Raw genomic sequence first — 25,740 nt, forward strand, 5'->3', positions numbered from 1 at the left:
TTTTTTGCCCATATATAAACAAAAAACCTAACTGTGTGAGCTGTTAAAAAAAAAGGACAAGCAGGGTTTATGTTATGGTTTGTTGTACTGCATTTTATTGAATCTAATAAATCATTTATCTCTTGTTTACCAAAATAAAAAGGTTCCAACATTCCAAAATATAAAGATCCAGGATTATGAGTGCTCGTGATACTGATACCCTCCTACTCTGGTAATACTAGCTGCCCATGAATGACATCTTTGAGAAAACAGCAGCATCAACAAACAGACAAAACAGAGTTACAGTATTTTGTTACAGTCTGCGGTGTCAGTGCCACTTTTTTTTTTTTTGATCCGAAGCAAAGCACAAACAAAGGTAGATGTCGGAAATCTGGACCATGGTGCAGTTTTAATCGTGTGAGAGTGACGTGACCGAGTGAAATGAGGAAAATCTTCTAAACGAGAACCAGCAAAAATACATTCGAAACACAGTATAGATTTTATTTTTATTTTTAAACCTCCATATTATGCATTATAATTTGAAATTATATCACCTCCCAATTACATGGAAAAATATACATTTAATAACTTATCAGTAAACAACAATATAAACTATCTACTGTATTGGACTCACTTAACAGCAGTTAAGCTTTTTCTTTTTTTTTCAATATACCAGAGTCAAACTGCACCCACGGATATTTTAGTGAGTTAACTGTGACACACACAAAAAAGAAGAAACAAAACAAAACTTTCATTTGCATAACAACTTAAAGTAAAACGGGATTCCTCTCCCTCTCACTGTGTGATGGATGTTTGGACGGTCACCTTGACGACATGACAAGCAAGGTATGTTGACGTTACACGTTACGAAAAGTAGCACCTGTTACCTACAGAACATTCTACGTGGTTGGTAGACTAGTGAATTTTAATTCAATGGTATTGCTTGATGGACAAAGTCTGCTCATTTAAAATGAAAGAGGAATTAAGAGTTAACTCAAACGTCCACTAAATTAAAGGTCCAGTGTGTTTGTAAAAGTGTATAATCACTCTTTCAAATAAATGTACTGTAACGTGTGTGTTTCATGTTTTCATGAAGTGTGAGCTTACGACACAAATAAAGAAGAATGGCATCCTTTCTGGTGTATGAAGGCCACCGTAGTTCCCTGACGCGCGTGGGAAAAGGGAGGTGCGAGCAGAAGAGTCCTCTATAAACTCGATCTTACACACTGGACCTTCAATTGTTTATTTAGTTATCCTCTTCATGGTGTCAGCTAAAACATCAACACAGAGAGGAAACAATCAGGCGATCAAAAGTTTGGGAAGATTTGGGTTTTTTTTTGTGTCACACTGCTATTCCAAAGAATGAGAAGGAACTTTCACACTCAGCAGATGTTACAGGAATTACCGAGCAGTGATTTTACCGTTCTTGTCATCAATATAAATCACATCCGTATCCTTCAATTTTAGAGGAGTTTGGTGAAACACATTCACACAGGAGAAACCCACTTTTCTCTCCTTTAAGTTCATTGTAGAGAAAACAGAAAACAAAAGCTTGCTGGTTATGAGATGCATATACAGTAGCTACTGTGTAACCCTAAGCCAAACATCTATCAGAGACATGATGTTTGGCACCTTGACACCCTCCTGTACGTGAGGCCAGGTGACTCAGTGCATGTGGTGTTCAAATTAACAAGAAGAGATTCCTTTAAAAAAAGAAAAAAAGAGTGTTTTCTAATATTGCACATCCTAACGAACACTGAGGGCGATAACACGGCGTCATGTGGCACGACTGTGTAAACTGTATCGACTGTGAGCCTGGGAACTTACAACTTTCTCCATTGCACTGCTTCTCTGTGCCACACACAACAACTCGACCCACTTCCGAGTAAACACAGGACCACCTCCCCTGCTCCCCTGTGAGTAGAATCTAAAAACAGAGTAGAAAGTGACGGCAGAGAGGATTCTGCTGTGTGTTTATCAGACTCGAGGGAGTGAGAGAACGAGAGTGAGTGTCCCGCTGCTGCTGCTGATGACGTCCACCAGGGAGAAGAAGTGGGACTGGATGAGTTAGTAAGGAGAGAGGAGGAGGAGGAGGAGGAAACAGACTGTGTCAGCCCAGAGGCAACAGTCTGGCTTCAAAGATGGCAAAGAAGTTGTTTGCGCCTGCTGCAACATTAGGCCATATGAGACGTCATGCACAGCAGTTCATCCACGGTGATCATTTCAGAGCTGGGGCCACGTGCACGCCTGAGGACGCTCGAGACGTGCACATGCTCATAGTTTTTAGGACTTGAAGACATGCACGGCACGCACGACGTACTGCCTGCAGATGGGGCACTCGCTCATTCTCTTCCCGCACTTGGTGCAGGTCACCATGTGACCGCATTCCAGCAGCACACAGTCGATGATGGCGTCCATGCAGATGCGACACAGGTTCTCGTCCATAGCCAGATGAGCTTTGACAGCATCTGTGGACGGAGACATAAAGCCACGTCCCATTAGCAACAATTCTCTCTGAGGTTTAAATAGGCAAGATGTGAGACTCCATCTGTTCATGACAAACACATGCTATGACTGGAAGTTGAAGATGAGAAACTGAATGGACACATTGGTTTGAATGTTTTACCAACAGCATGGAATAGTTCTTGAACTGAGTTTTGAACTGTGGCCTCAGGCAGGTAGTTCAAGTCAATTAAGACTTGGACAAACAGACTGAAGAACAGTTTATAATGTTCATAAATGCACAACATGCTGGTTAAAGGAACCATGTATGATATGCCACAACATTTCTGCAACCACTTTTGTTTATTTTATTTAATTAGCTCAACAGTCTTCTTACAAATGTATTTTAATTTAATTTTACGTCCTAATATTTGACATAATAACATAGGTGACTTTAACATTATTTTATTTTTCATATGTAAGATTAAAAGAAAGTGTAAAAGTTAGCAGCACGCAAGTGGAACTGTTGGCACGGGAACAGTTGTGCCCATTGTTGTTGCAGGGGTACAGTTTCGCCCGGAGCCCAGGTGCAATCTGAATGACGAACACGGCTGCTGAACTCTATTTTACAGGTTAGTAGTTGTTTAAAATGATCGACATTACTACACAAAGCCTCACATAAGCTTGGCGATAGTTATTATAACTTCCGGATATTGTTTTGACCATTTCTGTCGAACTTTACCTATGAAATACCGCTGCTCTCGAGGTACAGACTGGTGTTCTTTGTTTGCCCTGCGCTTAGTCTCGCAGGTAGGTCGCTTGCACCGGCGTATGTCTCTGTTTATCTGCCCTGTATTTAGTCTCGCAGGCACGTGGCTCGCATTTTAAGTTCATTTATTTAGGTTTATTTTGGGCTCCTATAGATGTCGTAGCTTCACGTATGAAGAATATTGTTTTGTCTCTTCAATAAGAGCACTGGATTATGGAAAATGTTAAATTGAAATGTAATTTATGCTGTTCAATGAAGGAATAATAGTGCCAGAGGGTTTTGTAATGACAATGTTTTGTTTTTCCCTGTGAGTGATAAGTGTGCTTAAGGGTGTAGGTCCAGAATCATTACAGACAAAAAGTAGTAGTTTATTTTATTACAAAATTGTGTTTTTTTTTTTGTGTTTTGCAGTTGGTTCATCTCTCTCTTGTTGGCTTGAGCTTAACATACTCGTTTATTGTTGGTTCTTGTCAGTTGTGTTTTTATTTTTGTTTTGTTTCTGCCTTAGCAGACAAGTATTCATAGTAGCCTTGTGATATTTGATTTACCTTGATTGGTCAATTAAACACTTTGTAACATTTGTTAAAAGAAAACTGCTCTACAAATAAATGTATTATTAGTATTGCTGTAACTTGCTCTACATGAGTATAGTATACCTGATGCTCTTATATGATGGAGTGTACTTGTATGTTACTTGTGACCGTAACCTATAAGTACATCAGAAATGTGAGATGTTGATGAACATGTGGGTAAATGGACTTTGTAAGCACTTAAGTTCAAATATAGACTGAAACAGGATCTGACACTCAGGGAAACATTATGTGTTGAGAGTTTGAAATTGTGAATTAAAGAACAGATGCAATATGGATGATGAACTGAACACTCTGTATTTTACACTATATTTTACACCGTCTTTATTTTAAATGTTTTTATAAAAGCGGATGTTGCACTGGCAGTACTGCATCCAATTGTATTGTGCAATGTAAATATGCAATGTCAGTAACTATATTTCTATTTTATTGTCTTCTATAGTTCAATTGTTTGAAACTTGTAACCTCTTACAACTGAAATTAAACATAGGTGGGGCTGTAACACGGAGGCTAACAGGGATAGTTCAGTCAGTCATAGTCAGTGCCGCGTTTACTGAGAACTGTCTGAGACATAGACGTTCACCCTCACTGAAAACATGTCTGTCGTTAGGAAAACAAAAACAAACCCAAACATATTTTAGACACTTAACAAAAGGCTCATCTAATGAAATCTACTCTGTCTCAAAGATAGTTAAGTATGTGTTTGCCACCCTTTCTCGCCATGAGATAATGTTCTCTGACTGGAAGCTGAAGTCTTGTGTCACTTTGTAACAAAAAACAGTAAAATCGGTGATTTTACGTCACTGCGCACATAAGATTACGACCACCAACAGTTCATTTCAAATGTGCTACCCTGTGAAATCAGTGATTCGATGATTGGGCATTTAGATATACTGGACACAAACGTCCGGAACAGAAGACCAGTAGCTTTTGTGTTCTCAATAAAGCAAAAAATAATTGTCTCTATTGATTTTGGTGCAGCCATACGGTTGGTGTAGTGGTTGGCACTCTTGCCTTTGCAGCAAGAAGAACAAGGGCCTTTCTGCATGGAGTTTGCATGTTCTCCCCGTGTGTGCATGGGTTTTCTCTGGGTTCTCTGGCTTTCTCCACAGTCCAAAAACATGCAATATGGGGATCAGGTAAATTGGACTCTCTAAATTGACCATAGGTATGAGAGTTGGTGGTTGTTTGTCTCTTTGTGGCCCTGTGATGGACTGGTGAACTGTCCAGGGTGTAACCCGCCTATCACCCTATGTCACAGCTTCCCCCCGTGACCCTCATGTGGAGGATAAAGCGGTAGAAGATGGATGGGATTAGGTGTCAGAAGAGGTTGTCTCACAGCTGTGTAAAGTGGCAAATATACTCTTCAGATATTGTAGACTTAAGCAGGCATAGAATTCATTAGACAAGCCTTTTGTTAAGTGGCTAAAATCACCCTTCTGGCAGCCACGTTTCCAGTGAGGGCAAGTGTCCTTGTCAAGCTGGTTCCCGGCGACAGCGGCGTGACTTAACAGTCATTTTAAACAATTAAAGCGCTGGAATCCGACCACACAAATGAGCCACAAATTAGTAATTGCGCTAGTTAATAGGAATGAAATGTCTGACAGCTGACTGATCAGCTCACTGGCCTGAATCTGTCTCCCGCTGCTCACATCTAGATGAGGCCAACAGAGCTGCGGCCTGCCTGCTGTCCCCACGCATCTGACTGTCGAGTGGGATAATATGATCCCCCGACCTTCGTATCATAAGTGACGCTGGAGCAGGTCTGAAAATGTAATTACACCTGGTGGAGACACGCTGCCACTGGAGTAATACGATGACTCATCAAGAGGTAAGAGCTCTAAGAGAGTGCATTAATGACAATGAGAGGCTGCTCTTCAGAATATAATGAGATGATGCACAGTTTACACACACACACGGGGGGGGGGGGGGGGACACCAGCGACAGAAGATGGAGACGCTGAGAGAGAGACAGACACAAGATAATGACTCAACTGACCATGATATGATAATCATTTAAAAGGTCAAATGTGTAAAAATGGCTTCAGCATGCTTTGACTGTTTATAACCATGAGATGAGAGGTGCAATGTACAGGAATTTTTCATGAAGGTGGATGTGAAAAGTGGCTTTTTTTTATGAGAATGTCTTACCTCCATCTCCACTGTTGCAGAGAGGTGGGGGATATGCCACCACTTTATAGATAAAAATGAGCAGTAATTAATATAAAACACAGTGTTGACAGTCATTAAAACTGCATTCAATGCCAATGTATTCCTTAATGAGTGGTAGCTATTTGCATAAGGAGAAGCATTGGAAGGTGTAGTTACGTAGCAACAACAAATGTGATAATAAGAAAAAGCTCAATTACCTGCAGTGATGCTCACATTTTCTACTAAAAAAGAAGAGAAAAACATATTTTAATTATAGACAGCAGAAGCAGAAGTCACAACACCTTTCAATACATTTGGAGGCAAACAAAATTAAATGAAAGTTTCGTACTGGATTTCCTGTTCTGCTCGTTTTCTCTGTACAGTCGATGCACTCGCTCCAGCAGCTCCCACTTCTCACAGCAGCCAGAGTAATTGACAAAGTTCCTGGCGAGAATCTCTTTCAGCTGGCGCACGGAGAGGTTTTCTATCGCCTCTTCATTGTCCAGATCAGACAACGAAGCTCTGATTCTCCTCTGTGTCCCAGGACTGACCTGTCGTTCAAATGAGAACCACGGCTGTGTTCACTACACGACCAGCAAGGCTTTTACTTCAAAGTCTATCCTTTCATTTCTATGATTGAATATAAAAGTGTCATACCTCAATGATATTTTCTGTGGGCTCCAGGTTCAAGAGGGACGCTGCTGGAGTGTCCTCATGCTCCTGTGTGAGTGGAGACTGAAGTCAGTTGAGTTTGTTTTAACTCGCAATATGGCCTTTTAGTCAGCTTAATAAAACACTGCTTACACCACTTTATCACGTTTTCCAAATCGCTCCAATTGAAGCATGTTGTTCTTGCCAAATATAAAGAAATTCCCTTCAGGTGTTTCTGACATAATCGTTTTCATGAGGCTAAAAGCATGTTTCAGGAAACATCCATAGTCTCATATCTTGATATAAACAATGGCCTCTGATGTTTTATTGCTTTTAATACTTTTAATTTTCTTTATAATGCTGCATTTCTACCTATTCTTCCTAAGTGTGTTCGAGCATAGATCTAATATTATTCTTTTTACTATTAATTACTCGCTTTTACATGATGTTATCTTGACTCTCTTGAGATTTGGTGTTCTGAATTTCGTTCCCCCCCCCCCCCCCCCAACCCCCCCCGATTATCCTACTTTTGCTTCGTCTGACAAAGCACTTTGTTTTTTTAAGGTGCTATATAAATACATTTGTTATAGGTTAGACCAAACCCACTGAACTCCCACTACCTTTATAATATAAAAACAAAAACTGGTACACAAATCATTTTTTGTATAATACAAAAAGTTATCTATTATATGTCCCGCTGCATATGTAACATCCCAATGTTGGTACACTTGAGATGATGCCTATATTAAAAGATAGACTAATTTATTTACCTCAAGACAAAATAACAACTGAACAGAAGAGTGGCTCAAAAAGCTAAACTGTGGATTTGGAGAATCTTTTTCAACAACAAGAATGTCAAACCTGCACAAACTAGGAGAAATTCTAAAAACAAACAAGAAAAACAAAATCAAATTGAGAGATTATCTACGGGGGGGATGAGAGATGTGAGAGATGTACAGCGTGTTTCTGTTGTTTAGCTGCAGCTGTGATGCTGTGGGGGATTTCTCAACCTGTGTGGTTGTTGCATAACAGACTCGGCCTATGTTACAGACCTAAAAAAGGCAAAGAGCTTAATCTGCTTCACTGGCTGCACTGAGAACTCTGTTATGTGCTCACAAACACGTTTCTGTCCTTTGTGAGGACACTCATTTACATAATGCATTGCCTAACGTTGACCTCAGACTTCAGATTTTAAAACCTATCCCCACCTTAAACCGAAACCTAACCCTAACCAAGGTACGTAGTTGTCACTGATGCCGGGGAGGACATTTCGGTGCATGCGCAGAAAGTCCGACTCCAGTCCGACTAAGCGTATACACACAGGAGTAATCAGACCATGGATCACATAATCCAGGTAAATTAGTCTGAGTAATACTAGCTCGATTTTAGTTGGACTGACGTGTTTACATGACATTATGAAAATCTAATTATTGTCTTAGTTCGACTACAATCAGACTGTTAACATGCATGTAAATGTAAAACTACAAACAGGTCTTTGAATCTGAAGGGAACGAATAAAATGTCCTCACTGCATCAGTTCTTTAACTTAAAGACAGTAGTGTGAGCAAACGCAGCTAACGCAGCTGTTTCCAGTTGTCACTTCAGAGTTCGTCGAGCTGAGCTGTGTCATTGTCAGTTGAGGGAAAACAGTTGTACTTTGTTCACAACAAAGCACTGAGAGTCAAACAAAAAACAATGAGGGCAAATAAACTAAAATGAAACAACAACAACAACAACAACATCTGAAGATGTGGGTGACAGAGAGCTGTTGTTTACCAGGAACTTAAGAACTGTGGCACAGAGACGTTTGATTGCACCTTTGAAATGAATGATCTTGGAAAGAATGAGGGCAGATGTGAGAGAAGTGAGTGAATGAGAGAATGAGTGGCTGCACACTGAACACTGTCAGACCTGGCTGGTGGTTCCTGAGCTGTCACTTCCTGGGCTGAGAACGTCTCCCTGAGAGGCGGAGAGGACTGACTGTTCAGAGGTGGCTGAGCGGGGCGAGGCGGCATGTGAGGGGGGGAGTGAGTGCAGACTGTCTGTGTCATCTTCCCCGTCTTCCTCCTCCTCCTCATGAGTGTCTTCCTCTTCCTCCTCCTCTTCTTCTTCTTCTTCTTCTTCCTCCTCCTCCTCCTCCTCCTCCTCGTCCTCTACCAGCACTGCTCTCTGAGGCGCCCTTGCCCCCTGATGACAGAGCACCAGGTCCACCAGGTCTTCTTTCTCCCTGCATGTATCGGTGGGGATGTTGCGCAGCAGCAGGTACTGGCGCAGGTCTTTCACTCGCAGCTGCATGAGCCGAGGCCGCTGGAAAGCTGTGCCCCGCAGTAGATGGCAGGTTGTGCAGCAGTGCAGGTCCTCCTGCAGCACCGAGCACAGGGTGCAAAAACTCTTCTTACAGTCACAGCAGATGTGCTGCGGGGGAGATGGGGGGGAAACAAAGAGATGTGATTAGGTCATCTTTTTCTGTCTGAGTAAAGAAATCAAACTCCTCATTCGAGTAAGTTTATCTACATCAAGCCTTTTAAAATAATGTCTATATAATTATTTCTAAGCGGGCCCTGATGTTCGACTTCTGTTGGCATATTAAAGTATTCATCCTCCGTCATTTTTGATGAATAAATGAATCATACACTGAGAGGGACTTTACTATTTTGAGATGTGAGAAATGGGTCATATGATGGAACTGAGCTCACTGCAGCTTCTGGTAACATTGTTTCATTTGCACCAGAATAACTAAATCAACCCACTGTTGTTTTTTAGTTTTTTTTACTTCCCAGCAGTGATCCAGAATTATACTTTATAAACTTGCTGCATGACAATGTGACTTATCACAAATAACTTTTTTACTAAAAGACAATTATATTTCAGCAAACAGTTGATGAGTTATCAAAATGTGTGTGCATATATTTTCCTTGTATTATATAATTGTGATTATTTGTGCTTAATTAGCTGTTTTTTATTGGCAGAAAATGGATCATAAATGTTAGAATTAATATAAGAAGCAAATGTCTGTATATCCCAGCTCCAACTGTATGGATTTATACTTGTGTTGCAAGCACTTATTTTTTATTTTATTTTATATTATTTTGTTGATTCATTGATTAGTTGTTTGGTCCATAAAATGTCAAAAATATTGTTTACCAAAACTCATAATGACAATGTCCACGAATGACTTGTTTTGTCCACAAACAAAAGAACCCAGAGAATATGCATTTATTTGACATGGCTTTTGGCAGTGCTGTCACTAAATACACCAGACTCCTCTGTTAAGTATTGACATTCTTAGAAATTTCCATTGCTAAATGTTGGCGATTAACACATGTTTTCAGGATTTTTTAAGTCTTTTTTTAACTGATCTTCACATCGGCATTGTTCGGTTTGATTATTTTGTCGGATGTCGCGCTCATGACTCTTCCAGTGACGACAGAAGTGAGTAGTTACTCAAGCACATCAGGGAACTATGTGGACCTTTGCATACCAGAAAATATGTAAACACTCCTTTTTTGTGTCACCATAGTTTGCGTACCAAGCTACATTCCAATTATCCCTCCTAAATGTTAAACACTGGATCTTTTAAGAAGGTGAAATTACAAAAGTTCAAACAAAATAGCAACCCTAATTTATACAAAAGCTTAATATTTTTGAGATTTGCACTATAAACAAAGAGAAAGGTTTTGAAACCTTAGATAATGTAAGAAGAGAGAGAAAATATCCTGCAGCTCATGTCCTGCCCACTCTGTTATTTTCTAGGTAAAAAGGAAAAAGAGACAAACTGTCTTTATCTCCTGCTTGACATTTTCCAGACCACCTGAGTAGACTGACACTTGAAATGCTGTCAACCTTTTACTTATCAGTAGTGCACAAATATGGTCAGGTCTACCAGAGGCACACCGTCGCCACGGCACATACTGTTCTTCAATCATTCACCGTTAATCCCCCCCCCCCTGCACTTTTCTTTTTATGCTATGAAAATGTCTCTCACACACACACACACCGGGTGTATCAAAGAAATCAACTCGCAGTCAGACAGGCAACCAGTGTGTGGATGACGATAGAGCGATGTGAATCAAGCGAGCCCTGATGAAAACCCTGTGGCAGACGGACGCAGTGCACGCAGCCATTAATCCCTGACACGGGCAGCTGTGCAGAGACACCAGGAAATACCAGAATAAATATGTATGGCGTATCCTCCTAAAGGATAACGCGAATGCTTTTCCCCCTTTTTATTTTTTTTTGAAACATCAATAGTGCTGACTTTTGAGTTATTCAGTCAAATTATAACTTTATAACTCAAGATATTTGACTTCAGCAAAAAACGCAACACAATGCAGTTTGTCGTTATTTCAAACTCCATTAATGTAAAAATGTGTAAGCTAGAGTTTTGTTCTTTTTATTCACTTAGTTTTATCTTGGTACTAAAAAAGCACTGCTACATAAATCCGTATAGATTTCTTTTATAAGTTTAGGTGAAATTATTGTCATTTGGCAGAATGTCTTTCAAAGAAAGACTGTAGACTGCTTTTGTTAAACTAGACTCTTTAGGGGGAAACAAATTGCTTGTAGTATTCATATATATCAGTACAACATATCATCACCTGTATCACGATTTGTGTCGTTATTGCTAAAAAACAGCCCAAGTATTGTCCCCAAACACTACTCTAGCTTGCCAGAGCATGGATTCCATTTCACTCTTGATTGTTTACCTTGCGTCTAAAGACGGAGAAGGCCAGTCCGCAGGCCTTGCACAGCTGTCCAGCGCTCCCTGAGCCGGTGGGCGGGTAGGTGGAGTAGCCGGCGCTGGGGGCGAAGCGGAAGGGCCGAGCCCCTGCTCCAAACCCAGGCTGCTGTGTCCGCACCGTGCCCGTGCCCATCACCTCGTTCAGCAGCCCACAGCATGACGCCCACATGGACGATGCTCCTGCCTGTGGAGAGCAAAGACACACAAACAAACTTTTGGTGGCGTCATCTAACAGAGACTCTGAGAAACAAGAATTTTCTGTAAATAACTAAAACACAGGGGAGGGGAGCTGAGGATCTGTTTTTTTTTTTTAGGCCTATTAAGTTACATCCCCAAACAACCTTCCTCAAAAAGTAGGGCAGCTTTTATGTCACCGGAAAGGCTAAATCCAGGGCCAGAGGTATAATAATTTACAAACTTAACAAGTGTCAGGAAACTCTTGTGGAGTTTTAGTGAATGACTCAGAATGAAACTGTAAACATAAGCAAGTAATAGGGCTGAATGATTTAAGCAAAACTTCTAATGGCAAACTTTTCTGACTTATATTGCCACTGCGACTTGATTTGCGATATAACTTTTAAAGATTAAAGCTTCCGTTTCATATTTACCGTTATAGTTTTAAAATAAGATAGTCCTTTACCGCATAAAACTACCATTATATACGACACTTATGCAAGGATGCACCAAATGATACGTCCTGGGTGAACTCACTGAGTTTGCATTTTCAGTCGTCAAAATGTTGTTTATCACCCCACAATAAAATATTGTTTGTTATTATGATCACTGGATGATGTGACCCCAAAAAAGTAGTTTTATGTATTTTCTTATCAGTTTATTAGATAATATTTGAGGAGTTCAGGAAACCAGTTAATGTTTTTTTATGGACAGAAATGAACACACACTTATTAAACAGCAAAACTATTCACAAATCTGAGATACAGCATTCAATTGCTGTTGAGGAAAATGATATTGCAACACATGTAGTCATTAAATTATTGCAGAGCCCTAATGCACCCTGATATGAAATATACGATGCAACCCTACACTCTGTTATTAAGGAGACGGTCTCCCTTGGTTTGGAGCAAAGAGTGAAAACTGAGAGGAAGAGGAGGGAGGAGAAGACACATTATTGAGAGTGCTCTCTGAGAATCTTTGAGGTCAGAGATAATTAGACAACTGCACTGTAAAAGCTCCTATTAATGATGTTCAACAAAGAGATCTATCTGTGAGTTAAATGTCTCAGTCACTACTTTATTTTGTGCAATCTGAAAAACAGCCGCGTATAGAAGCATTAGATGCGAGAGACACACAAGACGTTTTCCTTGTCCAGAGGAAATGTGCAAACAGCTCAGCTAAAAGCACAGTATGTAGTTTCTACTGCTAGTGGTCTCTCAATCAAAACAATAACATAAGAACTAGTTTGATGATGTCATGAAGGTGCGTGGAATCATGGGAAATGTCAGTCGAAAGCTGCGTCAGTCAGTGCGTATACATGCATGTTAAAAGTCCGATTTTAGTCAGACTAAGACAATAATTTGGTTCTCTTAAAGTCATGTAGACGCGACAGTCCAACTAAAATTGAGCCAGTCTTAGTCGAACTGGATAATGCAATTCATAGTCCGATTACTTCTGCATGTATACGCTTAGTCGGACTGAAGTCGGACTTTCTGCACACGCACAAAACTTTACTCGGTGGTGCCATCTTGCTTCGGACAACACAGCAACCACAAGAGCCATGCTCCATCTAATTTGTATCATGATTCACATCGTAAAAGGTCAACAGGAAACTGATTCAATACGTGCTCGCTTATAGAGCGATACATCGCCACCTATTGAGGCGGAGTCGGACGTACGCGGCCAATACATCAATTTTCTCCTCCGCATGTATACTCGGACTCTGCAAGTTGTCCGATTGCCTGTCTTAGTCCGACTACAGCCTTAGCTCCATTAAACTGCGCATGTAAATGTACTGAATTTCTACCATGTGGTACAGTCCTGGTGCTCATTAAATTCAAATTGAATCAAAGTTCAGTTAAGTCTCCATGGCCATTTAACAATAGTGGAGACAGCTAGAGCAGATTTCTGGAAACAAGTACAGTGCGTGTTGTTTTTTTAAATTTAATATATGGGTCCACACAGAAAGAACAGGCAGATCTGTGTTTGCTGACCACAAGACAAGCCAGAGACAGAGAGCAAAGATGCCGTGATGGGAGTCACTGCTCCTTTGAGCATACTGATGAGAGTAGAGGGAGGGGCAGGTCAGCAAGGAGAGAATATGTCTTCTGTTGTTCCCCAGCCTGCAGAATCAATAGCTGACATGAGCATAATGTCAGGCCTCTGTGGTTCCCAGCTCTGTGCAGAAAGTCCTGCGAGTTCACAGGGTCCCACCACATCTCCTCTTAAGGCAGCATTCTGCTCCCACTTGTCACAAACACCGTGTGATCTTGCGTCAACCGTCTGCTTAGGGAATCATTATGTAATCTTAGGAAGCAGGCACTACATGTGGCGTCACGCCGAGAGACGGTGGAAGGTCTGAGCTCAGGGCAGGTTTGCAAAGTTACACTCAGTTTACATTACACTGCAGTAACAACATGGTAGTAATATCATTTTGTATCTGGGAGGAAATACTTGGGTGATACCATGTTATATTATTATATAGTAATTACCAAGTGGGACCTAATTTCAACTCTACACATTTTCATTCACAAAAAGTCCATGTGAAGGTATTACACTTATGGTAGCCTATAATAAGTCACATTACCAAGCTGTAACCTGGATCTTACTTTGGAAATAACATGGTATTGCTGCATGTTACCAAGCTGGATTTGTTAGTAATGACATGGTACTACCATAATATTTTCTACCTATTACAACATTATTACTGCACTAATAACATTTTGTTAAAAGTGCTATCTAAAAAGGTTTATTGCAATTTGAAACAATGCCATGAGCAAATAGCAAAGGCCACAGTTTCATTGTTCTATATTTGATTGCTTTGCTGTATGTTCTATGTCCATTTACAGAAGTCAGTATTTCAATGGTACCTCATGTGGTAAGGCATCATCTTATCTTGTTTTATCTGTTTTAAATCACGAAATTTGACCTAAAAGTTATAATATATCTCATATGTAATTAGATGTTTCCCTATACACCAACGTAGAATTCTGATTAAGCTACTCATCCTTTGTTCAACTAAATATATATATTTATAAAAAGTAATTTTACAGAATTTAGAAAAATACAAAACTGGATCCTCAAACAGAGGACATACGCAATTAATGTTTCCTGTTTGATAAATGACAAAAAATGTTTCAAGAAAATGATCAAAGCAGCTCTTAATTAATATTATGTTAATCAGAATGCTATTTTTAGCTCCCTGCGTCTTGTCCTCAGCTAAACCTACCACCAGCTCGCTTTGTCATGAAATTTACTTCCCCCGGCTTCATACGTGCAATAAAAGCAACGATGCATAACAACTTGGAATTATTTGCCCCGGTGCTTTGACTTGACCGGATGTTCGGCTGCTAAAAAGTCTCTCAGGTTACATTCCACTGTCCTTGTAATGCAGTGAAGCCTCTGAAAATGAATATTTACTGCACTGTGCAGCAGCGTTTCCTCCAGAGAACACCGTGATCTGGCTTAGAGCCAGCGGCACGAGATCCCTCTGTCACTTCAATTAGCACACTGTAAGCTCAGCAGGCAGGGAGTCCCGCACAAACAAGGGACAAGAGCAAACATCACATGTAGTACACTGTTTTTGTTTTTGTTTTTTTTTAGTGCATCATTTAAGTTTTTCCCTCTGGAAGCTCTGAAATCAGTGTAATAACACTTTTGTTATCCCAATCACCTCCGTCTGGACACTGTAATTGCAGGTCTTAGCTAAATAATTGACACATTTCTCACGCTGCTGCTGGAATTGGATTAGCAAACACTCCAGACCCAGTTTCCATGCAAAAAAAGTAACCAGGTTTAAATAGAAATAGGGGAGGAAAATCAGACACGTCCAGGCCTCCTCTGCATGAACATTAATTTGACTTTGGGGGATGAAATCTCAAGAATTGCATTGACACAGACACGTGTAACCATATGGGCCCAGAACTTAAGATAAGGCCTAAATGGGTCATACGAGGGTTGGAGTGTTTAAGCAGAACTACGTGAGTCTGAAATGCAAAGATAACACTCTTCACCTTCCTTCGAGCAGCATCAGGTGAGGAGATACTGATTTTGTTTAGTGTCACAGAACACTTTGAACAGAACTAACGTCATTAATGTCAGTGTCGATTAACTCCGGTGAAGTTAACGCCTATAAAACCACCACTTGCCCTGTTACACTCATGCTTCTGACTCTGAGTGGGAACTTAATAAAACAAAAGGAAATGGAGCTACTTTACAGCATTGATAGACAAACCATAAAAATCAAATACTGGTAAATCAGCTTAAACCAAACTCTGATGGTAAAGTTTGCAGGTCGTGGTAAGTAAAACTGCACTTGAGGAAAAGGTCATTTTAAGCCTAATTTGCGTAAAAAAGGACAATATCTGCTGCTAATTCGAGTTCAATTTTGACTAAATGTACACATTGCATGTGATGTCCTCTGCACACTTTGCCGTGCAGCTGCTGCAGGTCAACGTTTTCAACGCTCGGCACGTGCGTCCTGGTCCTGGCAAAAAGCCGGGTGGACTCCAATATCACTGTCTCATTAATGTCACAGAGCCACTTAACAGATACTTACCTGATTTGACACAAGTCTGATTCGAGAATCGGAGTTGACGATTGTTTCCTGTGTCCACGCGATCTTGGAAAAACTCAGATATCGATCGCTCGGATATGAGTCCATCAGGTATGAGCCTGTTAATATGCACTTAGTCTTAGTAATCTCAGATGACGGTTGAAAATTTCATCATCATCATCATCACAATGCAGGCATGATACAGCAAATCAACACACAGACACAAACTAAGAGAATTATGACGCTTGCGGTGTAAACAACTGTCATCCTTCACAACATTGTCATCATCGTCTGTCTCTCGCACACTTTTCATTTCCTCTCTCTGTCTGGTGAATCCTGTTTTTCCCTCTGGAAGTGTCACTCAAAGTGAAAAGTGAACTGCGAGTGTGCAGACTGACTGAAGAGTAATATAGTGTGTGTGTGTGTGTGTGTGTGTGTGTGTGAGAGAGAGAGAGAGAGAGAGAGAGAGAGAGGAACTACATCATTTATAAGCATTTTGTCATTTGTCTAAAAATGATGAATGTCATTTTTCATCGAAATTACACATTAAAGTTCAATCACGTGCAGTGATTCATGTTCACTTCCACTGGAGACGCGCGTTACACTCTGCTGTTGGCCACGTTTGGATTTGTGTCTGCAGAAGTACAGTTTTTTTTTTTTTAACCGTTTTCTCCATGGGCAGAGGATAACTTAGGCAGGATTTAGCCCGGAGGATATTTTTGGTTCGGCAGTGCAAACACATATTGACTGCTGTGGAGATTGTCCTGGAATATTAATGCATAACTACATAACAAGCGCCTCCATAAATCCACTCTGCCCCCTGGACTCTCCTCCATAGCGTTAGATCTCTTCATCCACTTTGGGGAGTCGGCCCCTAAAGTAAAACAGAGTCTCATGTGGAACACGGCGTGAGCCTCTGTGGCACATCACTGTGACATCTTTGTAATTTTCAGCAGAGATTAGTGTTTGCCAGATTAAATTGTTATTGATGACATAGAGTTAAAATAAGAAAACAAACTGAACAAAACCCATGACATCTATTCTTTTTTTTCTTTATTTACCATAGTGATTATGTGTTTCATACTTTATTTTATAATTATTTCTCATTTTGTTTACTAATATTTTGTCCTAACTTTCATGCAGTGCACCTGACGGAACATTTTATCACATCTATATAGTCATTGACAAACCTTAAATACCATATATATGTATGGACGCCACATAAATAACATGTGTTTTCCCCTAAAAAAATACTGACATGAATCATATATTATATTATTTCAAAGGCGTGATCTGGTAAAAGTAACTCACCCACAAATGTCAAATGTGCTGTCTTTTGTCGGTTTGCCTGTCTTACTGCATCCAGCATGACTGAAAAAATTGAGAATGGATTTTGATTACATGTTGTGGGGATGTACGTTGGTTACAAATTTTAACCAATTGTGAGATGGATTCTTGACATTATTGCTATTAACTCTGCTAAAATGTGTTGCTGTGAAAAAGAAAAAAAAACATAGGTTTTTGTTATTGATGTTTTGGTCCAAATCTGGACTTTAATCCACGCTGACACTGTTGGAAACGGAGTGGCCTTGGTGGAGACTTTCCCTCTCCGTGACGAGTGCCTTCTCTTCTCTTGTTGGATATAAAATTATTTGACATGGCCAGGATTTAATTTAGCCTCCAACCGCACTTGTGAAAACCCCCCCGCATATAATCCAAGACAAGTAAATCGATTTGTTCATCTTTTTCAAGCCCAAATTACAAGTAATGTTATATAAAAAACTCCATAAATGATAAGATAAATAAATGTCAAGTGCACACCTCGTATTTAGAGAGCAAGGCAAGTGTTTTAATATGTTCGTCCTATGTCCTATGTCTACGTCAGACATGATATTTAAAAACGTCCCCCAAAAATCAACAGAACTGTGTGTGAAATATGGAAAGCCATGAAGTCACGTGTACATGAAGAAGTGCACATATGGATACATGTATTTGTGCTACATAAAGTCCTATCAATGTTTTATTTATGTCCAAGTGGGTCACTTTTTTTTAATCAATTTTCCCACAGATAATGGAAGGACACAAATACATACATAGTTCTGTGTTTAATCTCAAAGAAGGGGTACACGTGCCAACAAATGTGACAAACTTTATTTACAGAACTTTAAAAATCATAATTGTGTGGGTAAAATAGGTTTTTGAGTTGTCAAAAATGTCTCTTCTGATTCTAGAGGTTGCAGACACCTGGATTAGGGGGAATCCTCTGTTCTGCAAATACTCAAATATACTACAAATTGAGGTTGAATAAAGGCACCTGCACTTCTTTGGGTGTATGTATGTATGTATGTATGTATGTATGCATGCATATGTATGATGATATTTCATAAAGGACACATTCAGTCACTCACTCCTGTCACAGCTGCATACAAACAGCAGCATCTCTTCATATTGCAGCTATATAATCACGTTGATGGCTGTGTTAACCTTTCACTCTGTGACTGTCGCCACAGACACGCTGCTACCAGCTCACCGATGACATCATCGCCATCACCTTCACTATTATCATCTGGTCCTGAGCTCGAGCTGCTACATCACCTTCACCACCACCATCATCATCATCACCTTTTCCTCCCTGTGCTCCTGTACTGCAGCTGTAACACAGCACATCCATGATGCTGCTGCTGCTGCTGCTGAGAGGAAGGAAGGAAGGAAGGAGACTCCGAGGGAACCTCCACAGCCTGACACATGCAGCTCGAACCGGAGAGGAGATCCGAACCTTTCCCTCTCTCACTCTCTGTTAAACATGCCTCACTCTCTCAATGACCGCAGTCTCTATCTCATTACAGCGGATTAAAGCCTGGACATGAATGGACGTCGCTGCAGCAGCAGCTTTAGTCAAGTGAACTCTCACACTGAGGGTCAAACCAGGCTCATGATTAAAACGCTACACACTGTACCCACACACTGTGTATCACAATGACCGGTGCGGATGCAGGGGAACGCGTTTCCAGGCATGCATGCGCTGTATCGCCAAGAAGACGACCACATCCTGGAAATGTTCAGACTCGCACACGCGGAATGAACCAGTCGTGTCGGCATCCGTTACGCAAGCCCGGTGTTCTAATCACAACTAAGTGCACACAAGCAAAAAATGTAATTGGCATCTGGATGGAGGTATTCCTTTGCGCCTCGGTGCAGCATCGCGCGTAAAAACGGGGAACAATAAAACCCTACTCACGGATGGAATGGAATCACACAGAACAGAATTGCAGATGAGGTTTTGCATACCTTCATTGCACCTCCCGTTCCAGGAATCTGCCGAGTAATGTCGGGACGACGACCATGGCAAGTGCACAGGGAATCAAACCATTACGTCTTCCCTCTCTCCGACTGCTTGTGTGTGTGGAGTGAGCATAACGTAATGGCCAAGAGAGCCGCAGCCAACCACAGCGCGCACCGAGCTGCTGTTATCTTTAGCAGCCAATCCGCCCGAACATGGCACCGGCGTGGGCGTTCTGTGCCGTGCGTAAAGACGCATGTGCGAGCCGTGACAGTCAAGGCAGACGCTTCATGCTACGTGCACAGCTTTGGTCCCATATGTGCAACGACAATAACAGTGGTGTGTAACGCGTTCAGCTGCTGCAACTGCTAAACATTTCAGATTTTAGGATATTATTTCCACCATAATTTCATTTATATAACACATTTACATAAAACACAAAGTGTTGGATCAGAAGAAATGAAGCAAAATGCAGAATAAGGACGGAAGAGAGCGAAACGCAGGCAAAGCAACAACATTTACGCCAATAATTAAAGCAAGAGGAATAAAATCAAGAAAATGTGACGCAAGAACAAGAAGGAGCGAATATAAAGGGAACAATGCAATAAAACATTGTGTAAAAAAAATAATGAGACATATAAGGACATAATGTAAAAGCAAAATTGGGCTAAATGCATTATTATGATCTAATTTAATTCAGAGACGCAAACATGACGTTACCATGCCAAAAATAAATCACTTATATATTATATAATTCAACACATATGCCTGCCTGACCATGCACGTTTATATGTGAAAACACATTATCTCCAGTAAGCAGATTTTTTTTTTAAAAAAAAGAAGAAAAAAAAGAGGGTTTCCTCTTCTATCACATCGCCAGTAGCTGCCACGAGCCCGCAGGGGGCAGCAGATAGCTCTGCATTGTCATGACTAACATCAGAGACAGAAGTCTGTACCAGGAGGAGCTGGAGTCACTTTAAATGATCTGCCTTTTCCAGGATCCAATCAAACAGCCAGTTTATACTATGGTGATACCCCCCCCCCCCCCACACACACACAACTTGCATTAAAGGAGGCCTACAGGCCAGAAGTGACACACTTAACTGAACTGAATAATCCTCCTTACAACAAAGTAAGAATGTACCCACAGTTCTCAAGCTGTGGGCTGTGTACCTGCAGTGGTATGCAAGCTTCCTCATTGTGGTTTCCTGGAGGAAAATCAGAAATGCTGTTCTACTGTATGTAACAGAGTATGTGATCGGAGTAGAGATGCATTTAGCCCAATTTAGCTTTTACATCATGTCGTCCTTTTATGTCTCATTACCATGGCAGACGAATACACTCAAGACACAAGATGCTGCAGGTGTTCTGTATGACATTACATGTTATTTAAAGGTCCAGTGTGTATGAATTAATGACATCTAATAAATAGAAGACTCCTCTGCTCACCCAACGCTGTTCCCATACATGTCGTTGAACTACAGTGGCCTTCACTTTACACAGTCTTTCTTCTTTGTTTGCATACTAAGCCCCCGCTTCAAAACTTGAAACACATTCTCTGGCTCGTCTTAGTGGAATTACATGCAAATATGTCCAATGGCTCCCAATAAATACGACCATTAAAATGTCAACAAAGCCACTTAGAACTTGAAAATATCCGTATAGTGTGAAGAGCTGCACATGCACCAATGTGTCCAACGTGATGTGTGCATTCTTACTTAATAGTCAAACATAACAAGAGCCTTTCTGCCCTAAGTTTCATCCCACAGTCCAAAAACATGCAAATTGGACATTTTAAATTGACCGTAGATGACGGTTGTTTGTCTCTATGTGTCCCTGTGATGGACTGGTGTCCTGTCTAGCGTGTGACCCCCCCTTTCATCCTATATCAGCTGGGATTGGCACCAACGCCCTCCGTGACCCTCATGTGGAGGATAAAGCGGTAGAAGATGAATGAATGAATGAAACACCCCGAAACTCTCAGTTTACTATAATATATAAACATTGAAAGGTAGATTAAAGAAACTGGAACCACAAAGACTTTGGTAATGTTTCTTTCTGAACTCGAAACTCTGCAAAGCTGTGATCAGCTAATTCAATCCAATGAGTTGAGCACACACACACACTTTAACAGCCTTGTTCTTCCCACGCTACTTAGTATCTGTCTCACACAGCTGCATCCCATATTCACCCAGTTACACAACTCTCAGCTCACTCTCTGGCACATGCGTCTCTACACTGTCCATGACCAGGGTGGTGCTCACGTCACGGGCAAAAGATTTAACATCCTTGCTGGTAAATCTGTTTTCCATTTGTTTAAGTTCAAACTTTGTAGTTCACAGCGGGCTTTTGACAATCTGGGAGAGAGTCCAACAGGCCAACTTCCTCCAGGATTGTGAAATATGTGTTCTAGGAAAGGTTTCTTTACCTCATTTCAGGGAACACACGCATGCTTGCATACACACACACAGAAAGAGAGAGAGTGGATTTAACACTTGTCTTTGCAGCCTGTAAAGGCCACTAGATGGAGCCTGTGTGCTTTATATAGGAAATTGATGTAATCTCATTTTGCTCTTCAATATCAAATAATTAGAATACAACTTCAGTTTAAAGTTTACATTTTCTTTCTGCTTCTTTATCCTGCCTTAGTTTTTTGCAGTGGTGGAAAGAACATTTACTGTCCTGAATTGATAATCAGGTATTGTACTTAATCACAGTCCTACCTCAGTTCCTACTTAATTACTTTTTTGTGTATGTACTTGTTTTCATCTTCACTTCATGAATTCATGAATCAGTATTAACTACATGTATTTTTTCCTGCCTGCAGGAAATGCTGTTAAAATGAAAAACATACATAGGCTACATTATATGGTGTTTTGGACATTGTCAAACAAAAGCCATCTACAGTCAGACATAACACAGATTACACGGTCGCAACAGATGTAACAGTGATCTGTTTTTCATCGTTTTAATTTTGATCTATCTTATGTTTAATGCCGCAGGTGAAGAAGAGAGTGAACGTCTTCACTGTGGGCCTCCACAAACCCTCCGCCTTGTTTAGTTGTGTGTGTCAACATTGTGGGTGACGATGATGCTCCTGGACCCATTCGGCCCGAAATCTGTCATCTGCCCAACTGTGTTTAAGTCAACTCGGACTCTTATGTTTATGAATCCCTGCGCACCTCCTGTTTGAGGACCACACATGCTGACTGTGCACGCTCACATCACTCTCCACTCCAGATGGAGAGAACTCAGCGCTCAAGGAATACAAGGGCAAACAAAGGAGGCAGATTTCCTGGTGAGGTAATCATCACCACTGGAATGGCATGTGAGATTGATGCAGTAACTATGACCCTGGTGGCAGAAATGTGGCCAAGGACGTGAAATCAGGACTAAACAGTGGTTGGGCTGAGTCAGCAGGTGGCAGGGAGTCTTGTTTACCTCGTCCAGGACTTCATAGATATCAGGCATGCCCTCTGGTTTGATTGCACCTGCAGTGATAAACTGGAAACTCTGAAGAAGTCCGGGTTGACTCCAGTTTATCTGATAAACTTGAGACTCTCTGTCGTACTCCTTCCTGTCTATGATTGCATTTATTGACTTTGATCTTTGTCCCCCTTTTTCTCTTTTTTTTGTTTTTTCCCCCGCATGACTTAGGGCTTGTCAAGTTGTGCATTCTGCTCAGTCTCATTTGCGGCTCCAGCGTGACGCACAGCTGGAAACGACAGGGATTGAGTCTCCCACGGTAAAATCCACTTTCTGCTTAGTGACAAAATGTGTTGATGTTTTTATTCTTGGGTAAGAAATCATTCCAGTTCAGCATCTGTACACATGTTTCTCACCAGGTATTCCTTTGCGGAGCGACTTAAGGATGTGTACCGGCATTGTTAATCCCACTGAGGTTCAACAATCCTCTCATTCGCTCCTGTTTTAAAGACATACACAGTAAAATGTGTCACAGGAAGTTGAGTTCAGGTAAAAACTCTCACTTTAAATGTTATAGTTCTTACATCAACTTGAAATGGAAAACATGCAACCACCTTTGTGATAACAAAAACGGAAGAAGAATAAACGAGCAAATATTGAAGAGTAAACCACCATAAGTGTTGCAAGCCCTTGCTTCATGTGCACACATGTTTACTGCAGTGATGACATTTTGGCCTCCAGGCCTTCACCATGATCAGAAAACTTTATGATGTAACTCACTCCACTAGTTTGACAGGTTTACATATCACATAAAAGAGAATATTGCTGATACAAAAATAGTACATGTGCAGACGAGGCTGCAACATCAGTATGCCATGTCATAAATACATCTTATCTGTACGTGTACATCTGGAAAAACTGTTTCATGTAAAGGTTTAAGTTTCACATTGTTTGATTTACACAATATAATGTTCATGCGACGTGATCATCTACCGCTTTATCCTCCACACGAGGGTTGCGGCCTACGTTGTTGCTAATTCCAGATGACATAGCCCCAGCCTATTCAAACATAGTTCATAGTGGCCCAGCCTGTGGTTCCACCAGAAAGACTGAGAAACACTTTTCACTTTCCCTCAAAGATTCCTTCAGTAGTCTGACAGGTTTGATGGCATTATTATTTAAAAGAGAAACTAATGCTAATATTGTGTACCTTTTTGATTTCATGCACTTTGAGGAGTACGAGGGACAGGTACGACCGAAATCATTGTATTGCTAGTTGCTTTTAATGCACTTTTTAAATGTGCATCCGTATCTGCTGACATAGGGCAAAAGATGGGGTACACCCTGGACAGGTCATCAGTCCATCACAGAGACACATGGAGACAAACAACCGTCCACTGTCACACTCACACCTACAGTTGATTGCGAGTGTCCAATTTGCCTAATTCTCTGCATGTTCTTGGTCTTGAGGAGGAAACTGGACAACCTGGAACAATAAACCCTGTGCAAACAAACAATGTCCACTGAGGAGTTTGCAAGGGTTGAGCTGAATACTGTATTTATAATCTTCTTTCTGCAAAAGCACGAGGCCCATACCTTCTGCTCCACACAAATGGAAACACAGGGCTCATATATTTGCTCAGTAACTGTATTTCCACCTAAAATGAGCAATTATACAGTAATTATCCTGCTCGTAGCCAGACACAGCAACCCATTTAAAGACAGAGTAAAAATGTGTCTGTGTACGAGACAAGACCGACACCTTAATAAACACTCCCCACTATATGTGGAAATATTGTGACACAATGGTGCTGTGAGCAAATAACAATAATTTGACTTTGTTGATTATTTTGATGTTGTTGAAACTCACCCGCTGAGGTGTCGTTCAGGGACAAAAACACTGTACATTTTACACAGTCTGACAATAATAGCCATGCAAACTATATCTGAAATCTATCAGGCAGGGTCACTGAACACGCGATGCACAAACACTTACCAACCAAAGCGCCTCACCCATGTCCTCCAAAAGGTGCCCGGTCCTCTCATATGTGAGATATATTGAAAACATCTCACGGTACATGAAGCAGCAGGTTTTTTGTTCTGCTGATATGCGTGCACTTCGCTGCAATTGTGTCCCTGGAGATGTGTTTAAACAAGACTTTATAACACCTTTAAGAGCAGAGGCAACACCTCGCTGACAACAGGAAAGGAGGGGGAAGTGTGGAAGCACTATCATGACCTCCAGCTGATCTCTAATGTGACCTTTAACCGCTTGAAGAGGTCAAGTACAATTGTGGATTTTATTCTTATTCTTATTTCTTTTTACATAACTGAGCATGTTAACAGTGGCATTGACACCTATATTTGCAGCAGAATGCGCTTGAGCCTTGAACAAACTTAAGTACTAAGGCAGGAGCTGTGTTTCAGTGAGTTTGCAGGTGAAGGAAAACATTTCACGCTGTGTCAATGGAAAGCTGAAATAATAAATGGACTGACACTGACAACTACTACTATTCCTACTACTACTACTGTTACTAGTACTATTACTACTACTACTGTTACTACTACTACTACTACTTCTAATACTACTACCATTACTACTACTACTATTTGAAATAAAAAGTACAAACAAAACAAAACATAACAAAAAATATATCTACTACTACTATTACTACTACTACTATTACTTCTACTATTACTACTACGACTACTCCTACTACTACTACAATTACTACTACTATTATTATTCCTAATCCTACTATTAATCTTTGTCCTACTACTACTACTACTACTTCTACTACTACTACTACTACTACTACTATTATTACTACTATTCGAAATAAACAGTACAAACAAAACAAAACAAAAAACTACTACTATTACTACTACTACTATTACTATTCCTACTACTACCATTACTACTACTACTATTCGAAATAAATAACTGTACAAACAACAAAAAACTATTACTACTACTACTACT

At 40.6% G+C, this 25,740-nt stretch overlaps 1 protein-coding gene and 1 long non-coding RNA gene across 9 annotated transcripts; one reads left to right on the forward strand and one right to left on the reverse strand.

The window, feature by feature from the left end:
- Nucleotides 1-73: 73 nt before the first annotated feature.
- Nucleotides 74-25,022, reverse strand: rnf34b (ring finger protein 34b). 8 transcript variants are annotated; one of them, XM_058617759.1, is made up of 10 exons: nucleotides 24,754-25,021; nucleotides 17,363-17,422; nucleotides 16,055-16,170; nucleotides 11,288-11,506; nucleotides 8,493-8,996; nucleotides 6,588-6,650; nucleotides 6,280-6,481; nucleotides 6,149-6,172; nucleotides 5,931-5,972; nucleotides 74-2,447 (listed from the first exon to the last, which is right to left on the reverse strand). In XM_058617759.1, exons 2-10 carry the CDS (start codon nucleotides 17,418-17,420, stop codon nucleotides 2,263-2,265), a joined length of 1,413 nt encoding a protein of 470 aa, XP_058473742.1. In that variant the 5' UTR covers nucleotides 17,421-17,422; nucleotides 24,754-25,021; the 3' UTR covers nucleotides 74-2,262. The 8 variants fall into 8 exon arrangements, with proteins under 8 accessions (XP_058473742.1, XP_058473741.1, XP_058473738.1 ...); XM_058617758.1 differs by lacking the exon at nucleotides 24,754-25,021 and adding an exon at nucleotides 19,340-19,441; XM_058617755.1 differs by lacking the exons at nucleotides 16,055-16,170; nucleotides 17,363-17,422 and having other exon boundaries at nucleotides 6,149-6,169; nucleotides 24,754-25,022.
- Nucleotides 2,461-19,359, forward strand: LOC131446504 (uncharacterized). Its single transcript, XR_009233932.1, has 3 exons — nucleotides 2,461-3,053; nucleotides 5,439-5,611; nucleotides 18,562-19,359. It is a non-coding gene; the product is annotated as an uncharacterized LOC131446504 (long non-coding RNA).
- Nucleotides 25,023-25,740: the final 718 nt, after the last annotated feature.

This window comes from Solea solea, chromosome 19 (assembly GCF_958295425.1).
Source record: "Solea solea chromosome 19, fSolSol10.1, whole genome shotgun sequence".
Classification (NCBI taxonomy): Eukaryota; Metazoa; Chordata; class Actinopteri; order Pleuronectiformes; family Soleidae; genus Solea; species Solea solea.

Coding starts and splice junctions, on each gene's coding strand:
- rnf34b (XM_058617754.1), bottom strand. CDS start 24,993: ATGATAGTGCTTCCACACTTCCCCCTCCTTTCCTGTTGTCAGCGAGGT. Junction 11,507..24,753: donor TGGGTGAGGCGCTTTGGTTG/GTAAGTGTTTGT, acceptor TGCTCTCCACAG/GCAGGAGCATCGTCCATGTG. Junction 2,448..5,930: donor CTGCAACAGTGGAGATGGAG/GTAAGACATTCT, acceptor CTCCGTCCACAG/ATGCTGTCAAAGCTCATCTG.